The sequence below is a fragment of the Silene latifolia genome, chromosome 8 (assembly GCF_048544455.1).
Source record: "Silene latifolia isolate original U9 population chromosome 8, ASM4854445v1, whole genome shotgun sequence".
Lineage (NCBI taxonomy): Eukaryota > Viridiplantae > Streptophyta > Magnoliopsida > Caryophyllales > Caryophyllaceae > Silene > Silene latifolia.
In genome coordinates, this window is record NC_133533.1 from 42,788,338 (window position 1) to 42,801,943 (window position 13,606).

General features: G+C 36.8%; 2 protein-coding genes and 1 long non-coding RNA gene across 3 annotated transcripts; 2 read left to right on the forward strand and 1 right to left on the reverse strand.

Moving 5' to 3' along the window:
- Positions 1-1,105: 1,105 nt before the first annotated feature.
- LOC141594307 (uncharacterized) lies at positions 1,106-1,487 on the forward strand. Its single transcript, XR_012522111.1, has 3 exons — positions 1,106-1,166; positions 1,254-1,323; positions 1,446-1,487. It is a non-coding gene; the product is annotated as an uncharacterized LOC141594307 (long non-coding RNA).
- Positions 1,488-3,539: 2,052 nt separating this feature from the next.
- On the forward strand, positions 3,540-4,267 carry LOC141595094 (uncharacterized). The gene is made up of 2 exons (XM_074415067.1): positions 3,540-3,894; positions 4,140-4,267. The coding sequence occupies exons 1-2, from the start codon at positions 3,540-3,542 to the stop codon at positions 4,265-4,267; spliced, it is 483 nt and encodes a 160-aa protein (XP_074271168.1).
- Positions 4,268-9,950: 5,683 nt separating this feature from the next.
- LOC141595095 (uncharacterized) lies at positions 9,951-11,182 on the reverse strand. The gene is made up of 3 exons (XM_074415068.1): positions 10,962-11,182; positions 10,639-10,868; positions 9,951-10,522 (listed from the first exon to the last, which is right to left on the reverse strand). The coding sequence occupies exons 1-3, from the start codon at positions 11,180-11,182 to the stop codon at positions 9,951-9,953; spliced, it is 1,023 nt and encodes a 340-aa protein (XP_074271169.1).
- Between the last annotated feature and the right edge of the window lie 2,424 nt (positions 11,183-13,606).

Here is a 13,606-nt window from a genome sequence, read left to right on the forward strand (position 1 = left end):
TATTAAGGTTATTTTAGAGTTATTTTGTTAAAACTCTCTATAAGGTTTATTAATACTTTTTTTGAAATCATAAAATCATGATTAAACCTATACAATATAGTTAAAAGACTACTTAAAAACATTGAATTTTATTGCATCTGACATTTTCATATACAATAATATTAAAAAATTCCTTCAAAATAAAAAATTGGACGACATGTTGAGTGTTTAATTAATGAGATTTTCTATTTTCATAACCATTAAATGTTATTTCATGTGGCATTTTCATAATATCTTAATTTGTAGTATTGATTATCTCACCATTACACGTACACTTTGATCCCTTAATTCTTTTATCCTTTATACAATAATATTAAAAGACTTCTTTCAAAAAAAAAAAAAAAAAAAAAAAATTAGAAAGCATATTGGGTACTTAATTTATGAGATTTTTCATTTTTTTTAGCTATGTATGATGTCACTTCACAACCATGTAGAAATAATACACTAACCCTTTCACATAAATATTAAATTTACTAAAATTCTTTACAAAAGTATCATTATATATTTTGTAACATATAAGTTAAAGAAAATTAAAGTATATCATCATTATTCTTAAATTAATTGTGTATATCATCATCAATTCCAACATTAAGACTAATGGAATATCAACATAGTGAAAAGCTTAGAGTCATGAACCATATAAATAATGTCATTAATAATTTGATATAATTAACCCCATTAAGACACTTTAATTTACTCATTTTATTTTTCACTATTAAGGGAATAGGAAGAGATATTCATATGTCTTTATTATAAAGTATGAATTTTTCCTAATTTTTTCCACTAACTCCCATAGATGTTGCTAATATTTTTCTTGATTATTGATCTATCTATTTTATAGCAATTTAGATGTATTTATATTTTTTGTTTTGAATAAGCTATGCATTATTATATGTTAATTTAGGTCGATGAATATACGTTTATCAATAAAAATGCTTTGACTTTTGATATTTTGGCATTCTATTGTTAAATAAATAATTATTCATTTACATGTCTCTTATGAAGTTTTTATGACTTTGCAGATATGAGATACATGATGATAAGACAAACGACGAGTTTACATGATGTTTGTTTAGAGAGTCCATTTATATAGTATGTGGACTTTTCTACCCAAAAGCAAATAAAATGTAACATTTTTGATATTTTGGCATTCTATTGTTTAAGAAATAATTATTCATTTACATGTCTCTTATGAAGTTTTTATGACTTTGCAGATATGAGATACATGATGATAAGACAAACGACGAGTTTACAGGATGTTTGTTTAGAGAGTCCATTTATATAGTATGTGGACTTTTCTACTCAAAAGCAAATAAAATGTAACATTTTTGATATTTTGGCATTCTATTGTTTAAGAAATAATTATTCATTTACATGTCTCTTATGGAGTTTTTATGATTTTGCAGATATGAGATACATGATGATAAGACATATGACAAGTTTACATGTTTGTTAAGATAGTCCGTTTTTATTGTAAGTGGACTTTAATTTCTACCCAAAAATAAAATAAAATGTTATATACCTTCTGCATATCCCGAGTATTGCCATCGTCAATCCATTTGGCCCTCCTTTTGTTTAGTGACTTTGGTTTTGTTATTTTGTCAACGATTAATAGATGGCAACTTTTGCTAAGGTTGATTGAATAAGAATGTTGAATTCGATTTCATTTTGCAATTAAAACGACCATTATCCCTCACATTTGTGTTCATATTCTTAATTACAAGGTTTATTGTATCATTAATGAGGTAGCAATTTTTATGTATTGGTAAGTAAAATTAGCCTAAGAAAAACTGAGTTCTTTATTTTCCTATAAACATACAAAACACAAAACAAATAAATCATTTAAATTAAATATTATGAACATTATTAAACATAAACATTACTAATTACTCATACATCATCTTGTAGACATTCAAAAAAATTTAAAATGGACAACCATTATTATTTGGAGCATTGTGAATTTTGATTCATCTCCATATGATTCTATAAGCAGTTGTTCTACTTTTAATTTAATGGATAAGTAATTTGATAACAATTACGAATCATATTATTAATTTTGTTGTCGTAAAAATACTCCCTCCATTTTTGATTGAAAAATGTGTTCTCATTTTCTGAGTCTTTTCATTTTTTAGATACTTATTACTCCCTCCAATTTTGATTATATGACGTTTTGTCTATATGCACAAGAATTAAGATATGCATTTACTCTACTTTTTTTTTTATCTCTCTTCATTTACGTAAAGTATATGTGTAAGACTAAGATTAACCAGGTATGAAGAAGCGTCTGAAGTTATAGTGTAGAAAAATCTGAGGGTGAGTGACTCACCTTAAGACCTTACAGTATTTTGTGTAGATAAAAACGGGTCTTATTTATTGTGAGGATAAAAACACAATTACTCATATTTTTTGTTTTTGTTTCTTTATACCTATGGACAAAAATGGTAATATTTTGAGCTACTAAGCAATGATCTCCTTCTACTCTTATAGCGAGTCTTATATCTTTTTGTACTACGATTTAAGTGGCAATTTAAATTCATAAATTAAACATGCGGGCATACATTGTAAAAGTACACTTTGAAATCCCCTTGATCATCTAACTATTATGCCTCTTTGTTATCCTATCCCAATCCAACCATTAAATTCTCTAATAAAAACTTCATTATATCGAGGTTCTCCATCTTCTAATGCAATAAGTTCAGAAGTAGCATAATTTAGAGTAATAAAGCAAGCACTGCAGAATATGTGAAAAAAATATTGTCAAAAAACTTCAAATTATGTTATTACTCCGTATTAACCAAAATGGAGGGACCAATATAAAACTTATTTAATAAATAAAACAAGAAAAAATATACAATGATTCACACTATAATCAATAGTCAAATTTTAAAAAGCAATTCTTTCTACGGGCCCGTGCTTTTGCACGGGCATTAAAACTAGTTATATGTCTTAATTGTTAATCGTAGCAATTAATGTTATTTAATTAGTTGAATGCATGAGGCTAGTAATTTAATCTGGTAAACTCCGACCTAGATCGAGAGATTGGAAAGAGTGAGACCTGTTACGAACAATAGAATACTTTAAATAGAGCGAGAGCATATTAGAAAGTTTCTAGGGTGATTAGTAGACCGAGATGACCTTATCACTACCCTTCAGACCATAATTTGACCAGTCTTTGATCTTATCTTTGACCGTTGTTAGACCATGGTGAACCGACTATCCTAGCTATCTGTCCTTATATTTTTAGACTCGATTTCTACGCTTTATTTCTTTACTTTTCGCTTCTTTAGTTTAGTTATCAAACAAATCAAATCCCAGCTTTGTTACTTAGACGGACTTGTAATTAGCATATAGAACATGTTTGTCTCCCTGTGGATACGATCCCGACTTCCTCTACTACATCAGTTTAGGCTAGTTGGTTCTTTTTTATTAGGTGTGAGATTTAGCCTGTCAGTAATGCTAATCAGAATTCGGCTGCTAAGTCTACTGCATTGGCAAGCACGATGAAGGGTGGAGGTCAAAAGAATAGTGGCAAGTTGTTCATGATGAACAAACATGCAGCTGAGGAGGATGCGCAAGTCATCACTGGTACTTTTCTCGTTAATAATACGCCGGCCTATGTTTTATTTAATTCGAGGGATACACATTCTTTTATATCTAGGGGACTTGCCTTGTCTATGGGATTGGGGGAGTATGAATCTGTAAAAGATAATGTTGTCATACGGTCGGGGGAGTCGATGTCTTGTGGGAGGTTGTTTAAAGAAGTGTCTATGGTTATTGGGGAAATTAACCTTCCGGTTAATTTGTTTGAGTTTCCTATGGGTGGGTTTGAGGTCATCGTCGGGATGGACTGGTTGGGTAAGTATAAAGCTAGTATAGATTATCATTAGAAAAAGGTAACCTAGAAGGGTCCTAAAGGAACTAGAGTTCTTACCGAGGGTTTGTGGTCAAACCCATGTTCAAGACTATCGCAGCTATAACCTTAAAATCTTACCTGAGGAAGGGGTGTCCCATGATCCTTTGTCACATTTGGGATAGTCGATCGGAGGAACCTATAGCAACGGAGATACCGGTTGTGGATGAGTTCGTGGATGTCTTTCCAGAAGAGATTCCAGGGTTACCGCCAAAGAGGGACATCAATTTTAGTGTGGAGTTGAAGTCGGGAACGAGATCCATATCTAAGGCTCCGTACCGGATGGCACCGAAAGAACTGGAAGAGTTGAAGAAATAGTTGGATAATCTATTAGAAAGGGGATACATTCGACCTAATGTATCGCCATGGGGAGCACCAGTTTTGTTTGTGAAGAAGAAGGATGGTATTATGAGGTTATGCATCGACTACAGGGAGTTGAATCATGTCACAGTAAAGAACAGGTATATGTAACCAAGAATTGATGACTTATTCGATCAGTTAAATGGAGCTGGGTGTTTTCCAAGATCGACCTAAGATCGGGTACCATCAATTGAGAATCCGAAATGAGGATGTTCCTAAGACAACTTTTAGATCGCGGTATGGTCACTATGAGTATGCGGTAATGCCTTTTGGGCTGACTAATGCACCAGCCGTATTCATGGATTTGATTAATCGGGTCTTTAGTCCTTTCTTGGACCAGTTTGTGGTGGTCTTCATTAATGACATCCTAGTCTATTCCCAGAAGAAAGAGGAGCATGCGAAGCATCTACGATTGGTATTGCTAAAATTACGCGATAACCAATTGTATGCTAAGTTGCCCAAGTGCGAGTTTTGGTTGGATAAGGTGGCTTTTCTAGGCCATGTGATTTCAAAAGATGAGGTGTCTGTGGATCTTAGCAAGATTGCAGCAGTGTTAAACTGGGAATCACCGAAAAATGTGGCTAAAATTCGGAGTTTCTTAGGCTTGGTAGGTTACTACAAGAGGTTTGTGAAAGACTTTTCTACCATTGCTAGGCCGATGATAACTTTGATGAGGAAAGAGAGTCGATTTCGCTGGGATGAGAGTTGTGAGATAGCGTTCCAAACTTTAAAAAAGCGTTTGACTACAGCTCCTGTCTTAGCCCTGCCTGAGGGAAGTGAGAACTTCGAGGTATATAATGATGCTTCGAAGAATGGACTCGATTGTGTTTTGATACGGAATGGAAAGGTCATCGCTTATGCAGAGAGGCAACTGAAATCTTATGAGGAGAACTACCCTACTCATGACTTGAAGTTGGGTGCCGTTGTTTATAAAGTTTTAGGTTGTATATAAAGTTTTCGAGTCAGTTGTGGCTGTCCTTTGACTCGTTTTAAGTTGTTTTTGTCTTGTGTTCAGTACGTTGGTGTTGTGTCGGGTGGTTTTTGCGTTCGTGTCAGACATAGATGTGAACTTCGGGCACAAAGTTCGTTTTAAGGAGGGAAAATTGTAATACCACAGGTTTCTGACCATCGGGTACTCGGTCGAGTAGGCTGTCGGGTGTGCTGAGGTTGGGTTCTGGAGTGTCAGTACTCGACCGAGCGTGTTGGTACTCGGTCGAGGTCATCAAGTACTCGGCCAAGTAACTGGTTTTATGGGTGAAATTCCCCGATTTTGATTAAAATAATTGGAGAAGTATATAAAGGCGTGTAAGTTTTCCTTAATCTTTTCTTAATCATTCCTTTTAAAACTTAAACTACGTACAACTTGCTCCAATCATCTTAATCACTTCCAAAGCTAGATTCGTTCAATTTGAGAGTTTTACATCCTTTGTCCGCAGGGGCGGACGAAGGATTTTTCCTCAAGGGGGGAACAATTTTTTTTGTTCCTACCTATTCTAACGAAGTTATCCCGTATCACGAGATCGCTTTTATAGCTCTATGAATAATGACGTTATATTAAATCTCGGTTCAATCATGCTGTATGAATTCTCACGGCCTAATCTCGCTAAACGTGACAATATCGATTGAAAATAGGCTAGCAATAACATGTAAAATTTGATAATTCCACCGCAAAGTTCGCGAGTAATTTTTAAAATCATAAATGCAAAATTAAACTAGTAATTTGTGAAGAAATTTATGAAAAAAGCGTAACTAGCGTAATCATATACACATTATCATATTTCAAGAAAATAGACAACTTAAGAAATAAGTAAAGTCATGTCTTGAAAGTTATATGATAAATCTTTAAATGTCGTTTATTATAATTTTTAGTTCATCAAATACACAAAAGTAAGTGTTGTCAAAGTGGTTTTATGTAAAAAAAACAATAGAAATGCAAAGGGTTTAAATCCTACCAACAACATAAATTATTAAGTTTTACACCTAACTCTGCAAAAAAACAAATAATTCTACACTTACCAACTTAGCCAAGTCCAATTGTCTGCTATTAATGGCAATGTATAGCACTTAATATGAATTCTCAGAAACCCATGGTGGCATGTGCCCCCCCCCCACCCACCTTAAATCCTCCCATGCTTGTCCGCGTCGAGTTCATAGGTAAGTATCGTACTTTTATTGTTGTCGTTTTGTCTATAGTTGGTAAATCCTAATCGGATGAATTGGGAAGGATAGATTTTGATTATATGACATGGTTATTGGTGATGAGTTCGTAGAGGAGCCTTTCTAACTTGATTGCTATGATTTGCTTGGATCGCAATAAGGTAGGGTTTCCCCTACTCAGTTGGCTGTGTAATTGGTTAAGTTGTTTATGATTAATTGTTGCATGGTATCTTTTTTATTGAATTTGATGGAGGTTGATTTGGATTATACTGTTGGTTGGTTGTTGTTGTGGGACCATGTCGAGAGATGGTTCAAACCCCATGTTCCGTCACAAGGGGGTGCACATTAAAGAGTTGGGTTCGCTCGTTGCGATGAGTGGGGCTTAGGTGGTGCGGCTGCAGTCCCCACTGGTGTCGTGGGTTACCTGTTGTGATGGGTAACCTGGCAGGGCTATACATTTTAGGGTGTAGTCAGTTATTCTGGTGATTGTTATAGTTGGAGTATAGGTTGATTGTGTTGTTTGTAATTATTTCCGATGCGTATGCTTAATTTGGTTATACAGTTGACTGACCCCGTTTTATGTTTTCAAAACTGTGGTGATCCATTCGGGGATGGTGACCAGTTGACTTAGCAGGTGATGGATGTTGAGATAGCTCGCGAGATATGGATGGGCGGAGTCATTAGTTGTTGCGTCGTTTAGCTCTAGCTGAGTTTAGTTTCATGACTTTTGGTTTTGGTTGTACCATTTTGGAGTTTTAAGACTTATAACCTTTTTTTATTTTGTTTTAATAAACGTTATTTCATTATGGTTTCTATGATGCGTACTGTCTCGAGTAACCGAAATGGTAGCACCCTTATATGCTAAGGTGGTCCTTGGTAAGGCACCTTGGTATATGAGGCTGTTACAGCTCTATTCGCTATGCTTTGTGGCTAGCTTTGTGCCTGCTGTTGCTGTGGATTGCGTGTCACCATATTCGCTATGCTTTGATGCTAGAATCGTGGCTTAAGTTGTTGTAGGTCGTGTGCTACTTTGGTTGTAAGTGTACATGGTCTAGTGATAGCATATGGTATAGGTTTGCGTTGTCGCATCCGTCTAATATTGATAAAGTCATGGTAAGCTGTATTGGGTTTTCATGAGTATAGATGGTATCACATGTTAACTGGTTTTACATTTCAATTGTTATTGATTGTTAGTTATATTCAATTGTTGTAAACATGACTGGGAGAGCATCTCGTTACTCCCGACTGATTGTCGACCCCCACTCTCAGGTTGAATGCTCGTCGTTGTTTGGATGATGTTGCTTGGGATGCATCGAGGGGAGAGATGAATAATAAATTAGGAGTTTGTTTTTGTGTTTTGAGAACCTTTAATAATGTATTAGTTTCGTTTTAGATTTTAGTAGCGAACCAGATTGGTCAGGTGTTTCTGCCACTTTGACCCTTTTATCATTGTTATACTCTGATTCTTCAGTTATATACGTTTTTCCTTCGTTTGATAATCCGGGTTGTTACATCGGGGGTAGGGAAAGGGGCCAGGGGCCAGGGGAACACACCCCGGAGCTGCATGCAAGACCAAACGGAACAAAAAAAAGGAATCGTCTGGGATAGGGGGGAACCACCAAGAAGACATCTCCAAACAACACCGAAAACTGATTGACACAGATGTGCGGCGCACGAGATCTATAAAAGAACGGAATCAGTAATTGGAAAAGGTGGACACAAGGCTAGTTGAGATGAACGGTTGCCGGAGATGGGCCAAGGGCTTTGGTTTTTAGGTTTTGTTTTAAAGAGAAAAATGAAGCTTTTTAGTTTTTAAGTTGATGAGTTGATAAGAAGTCCGTACTTTTACTTTTAAAGTTCTAATATTACACTATAAATGTTTAACCTCAAAAATCATGAAGAACATACTTCAAATTATTTACTCTTTGTTCAAGCTAATTATGAACCTTTGTTTAATATGTGTAGGATCTATTTTAATCAAAAGTAATGTATCATTATGTATTCTTTGTGAATAACTACTATGTGCATGTGTATAATAATTGGTCCCAAATGAAAGGATACGAATTTATATGTATATCGTATAATCATGTGTTATGCGGAAGCGTTAATACCTCGTGTTGGGGCATAATAGTACGATATTGTCAACTTTGGGTCAAGCCCCTCACGGGTTTACTCTTGATCTTCTTCCCAAAAAGTCTTGTACTATTGTATTTAGTGGATACTGATAAAGATGAATTTTCACCTTTATACTACTGATGTGGAACATGAGTTTGCACCCTAATATCCCGCGGCTTGGTTACATTTATTGGTGGAGGAAAATGCGATGTACATTTTGAGACTTGAGACTGTGAATAGGATAAGAGTTGCCTGCAATTTCCCTATTAACTTTCTCAATTTAATCAATTTTCACTTCTTGTTACTTTTTTTTTCTAACTAGTGTAATTAACCGTGATTCTTACACTTAATAAACAGGCTATTCGGGTTATTCGGTTTACCTTCGGACGTTAAACTGGATGTATTTCACTTAAGGACTCTTAGCTTTGATATCGGTTGAATTCATCTTAAACTTATTTTGGTCAATTATGTTCATCGGTTTTGAGCTATTTCAATTTTTCAGTGTGTTAAGTGAGTTTCGAGTTGGGCCATATTCACATTCAAAACATTGAAAACATTATCAGCTTACATGTGTGTGACTTGTATTCGCATTCAAGGCATTTTCATGAAAGTAAAAGATTTCAAGTATTATCGTATTGAGGAATAATTATAATTTCATATAAAGACAATGTGTATGAGAATTTAATGAGACTTCTTTATTCAAGTAAAATCGAATTAAATTGAATTTAAATGTGGGGTTTTTTTTACAAACACTAAACCTAGGTTAATTTAGATTTAATGACGATTGAATCTGGCCTTGTGTGCAACACTGCAACTCATGTTATTATTCCGCTATATCAAGACCTTTTGCAACCCTTTTTAAGGGTTTATGAGTTTTTTTAATCTCCTTTCAATAAAAGCCAAAACTATACATTATACATTTGCTTTGCATTTTTATTATTTTATATGATATTTACAAATTTCCAATTTGTTTTTTTCATTAATATAGCTTATTTTAATTTAATTTCACATATGTCATATTGCAGATATTATCTCATTTTAATAATTTTGTCATCACTATGTCTAATATAGTAATATTTAACCATTAATCATACAGAGTACATTACAATATGAACATACAAAAATTACAAAATCATAATATGAAACATCACAAAAATACAAATAATCAATAAAAATTGCAATGACCCATACGATTTTTGAAAACAATCTTAAATTCTGAAAGTTGTGCCCATTTGTCCAAAAGGAAAATTATAAAATAAACAATAAAAGGTAAAAAATTTAAACCATGCATTTTTTGCACGGGAGTAAAGCTAATAGTTTAATAAAGTGTAATTTGTTATTTTTTTTGAGGAAAAGATGCCCGAAGGCATTACTTTATTAAAGAACGATCAAACAAAACAGCAGCGTTAGCCGTCGATGGCAAAACAGACGACCAAACAAATCTACCAACTACTCTAGGAACTAAATGTGCTAAAGCATGAGCAATACAATTGTTAAGACGATTTGTATGTAACCATCTAACTGACTGAAAATGAGAAACTAAAGCAACGATGTCATCGATAATATGAAAAAATATACTGCGTCCTTGTTTTTGAGTTCGCAGAGCCTCGATCACGATCAGGCTATCACTCTCCACTTCCACCTTCAGCACTCCTCTACGAGCAGCTTCCTCCAACCCATCGAGCACAGCCATAGCTTCCGCTTCATGAGCCTCCCAACTCTCGTCCCAAACAACAGACAAGCCCCAAGCCACCTCTCCTCGTCCATCACGGCAAACAATCCCCGTCCCAACTCCCTCCCCCTCCTTCACCCTTGCATCCACATTAATCTTTACATAGCCATCTCCCGCCACCTTCCACCCCTCCGCATTATCCGAGTCCCTTCCATCGCCTATTTCACGTCTCCTCCTTCCCGCTGTTGTATGCACCTCGATCCCAACGCCTTCATGTAGGACATCCCAACCCTTCGCACAACTCCCTCCGGATCAACCCTTGCTTCGTCAAACGTCACCTTATTTCGGTGTTCCCATATAGCCCAACATCCCACCATGAAAGTACCACACTCCGTTGCACTCATCTCCTTCCACACCTGCTCCACCCAATCCCGAATCTCACCACCTTCACCATTCGTTCCATACTCAATGCCCAGCTCCTCCCATACCCATTTTGCCACCCCACAATCTCGAAATAAATGAAGACTCGACTCAATAAAAGATGAACAAAAAAGATAAGAAGAGCATTCACCTCCTATCCGGGCAGCGATGTTTGATTTCGTGGCTAGCGCTTCACTACACATTTGCCAGAAGAAAAGTTTAACGCGGGGCCAGACCGAAACCTTTCAAATCCGATTCCAGAGCCATTTCCCTCTCTCCTAATCAGACGAGCTAGCCATATCACTCACATCCCCGGCAATTAGATTATACGCACTTCGAACTGTATAGATCCCATCCCGTTCCCTTCCCCAGTACCAAATATCCCTTTGCCTATTCGGGCTCATTCGTAAATTCATAACGCGGTCACGTTCGAAGGGCAAGAGAAGCTGAGCAATCCTCCCCGTATCCCATCCCAGTCCGTCCTCTCGCATGAGCTCACTAACACGCATACCTTCATTACCCGACAAGCAAGGCGAGATAATTCGTCTCGTCTGGAACCCAAGCATGTCCCCACACCTTCATTTCATTCCCATCACCAATCCTCCTTCGTAGTCCCTACTCCAAAACCGATCTTGCCTCAAAAATACTCCGCCAAGTGTAACTGGGATTGTGTCCAATCGAAGCTGTCATAAACTCACCCTCGGGATAGTATCGAGCCTTCATCAACCGGGACCATAAACTGTCGGGATTTATGATTAGATGCCATGCTTGCTTGCCCAAAAGTGCGAGGTTGAAGAGCCTGAAGTCCCTAAACTCGAGCCCTCCATCAGTCTTGGGTTTCACCATCTTTTTCCAAGCCACCCAGAAAATCCCCTTTTTATTCTCGTCATGCCCCCACCAAAATCGTGACACAATCGATCTTAATTCTTCGCAAAAATTCGCAGGAATTTTAAACACACTCATCACATAGATAGGGAGTGAATTGGCCACCGCCTTTATAAGAACCTCCTTACCAGCCCTAGACAAAATTTTCCCGCGCCATCCTTGAAGTCTTTTGCAAAGTTTGTCTCGAATAATGTCAGTGATCACTTTCTTCGACCGCCCTATCACAGTGGTAGCCCGAGATATCTAGCCTGCTCCTCAACAATACTAACCCCTAGTCTCTCCGCAACACTATTCCTTCAGCCCTCAGCAACTCCCTTGCTAAAGGAAACAGTGGTCTTATCTAAGCTCACCAGTTGACCAGATGCCGCTTCATATCTCTGTAAGATACCGTTCACTGCCTCCGCTTCCTCCAAAGTTGCTCGAACGAAGAAAATGCTATCATCCGCAAACAAAAGATGTGAAATAGACGATGCGGTGGAGGAAACTCTTCTCCCATGAATAGCATTATTCTCGACAGCCCGTCGCATCATATTAGACAAAGCTTCAGCACAAAGGAGAAATAAGTATGGTGATAGCGGGTCTCCCTGTCGCAAGCCTTGACTTGGCCGAAATTCCCGAGATGGTTCACCATTAATAAGGATCGAGAAAGTTACAAAGGACACACAGTCTATAACCCGGTTCACCCATATCCCATCGAACCCCATTGTCATCAAAACTCGACGTAAAAAGTACCATTCTACCCTGTCGTAAGCTTTAGCCATATCAGGTTTGATAGCCATATACCCCTCCGAATTTCTATTATTCTTCATATGGTGAAACACTTCAAAGGCAATCATGATATTATCAGAAATAAGACGGCCCGGCGTAAACGCACTTTGATTTTCCGAAATAATATCTCCCAGGAATAATTTCAATCGGTTGGCTAAAACCTTCGACACGAGCTTGTACGCGACATTACACAGACTGATCGGTCTAAAATCTCGTATTTTATCCAGCGCTTTCTTCTTAGGAATCAAAACGATATTTGTCTTATTTACCTGTTCCGGGGACAACTCACCACGCAGAATGCCAAGCACGGTGGACACCACGCTTTGTCCAATTACATGCCAATAGGATTGATAAAAAAGACCGTTCATTCCATCAGGTCCCGGAGCCTTCAAAGGGTGCATCTGATTTAATGTTTCAACGATCTCCGCTTCACAATACTCAGCTTGAAGAAGTCTATTCATTCAGTCTGTAACCCTTCCCTCTAGCCCGACTAAAACATCATCAAAATGGGATGGCAAAGACGAAGTGAAAAGGTCTTGAAAATAATCATTAGCAACTTTCGACACTACCTCCTCGCCCTCACGCACAGTACCCGTATCATCAATCAACTTCCTGATGTAATTCTTCCTTTTCCGCTCTCCTGCTTTCGAGTGAAAAAACTTAGTGTTACGATCCTCGTCCCTCAGCCATAAAGCACGAGACCGTTGTCTCCAATATTGTTCTTCCTGTCGGTATAGCTCCGCGATTTCAGCAACGATTTCAGTGCAATTTGTTATTTGGTTGAACTGTAACATTTCATTGAATAAGTTAATTTTCAACATTTTATTGTGAATCATAATTATCAAAATACTAGTAATTTGACTATTTGAATCCTTCACAATTTTGTCCGATTTATATTCAATTACTATGCCTTCTGAAGTGGCGTGTGACATTTTATTAGAGATACTTCTTACAAAATAAATAACCTAGCAATAACATAACTACAATTGTCGGCTAAGAGAACAAATTTAAACTCCACAAGATATCAAGGTTATTATTATAATCCACTATACAAATTCTATTTTATAATTTGTTTTCACAATACACATTTTACTAAATACAATAACTTTCTTCCCTATTATTTTACATTTGCATACACCTAATTTTAAAAACTCAACGTACTACATAAAATAACTCCTAAAATAAAAATCCAAGCAGTACACTGCTAACCATCACTCTACCACCAAGTATAACCGCCACTACATATCCCCGCCCTTAACCCCATCGTCAAATCCCCGCCG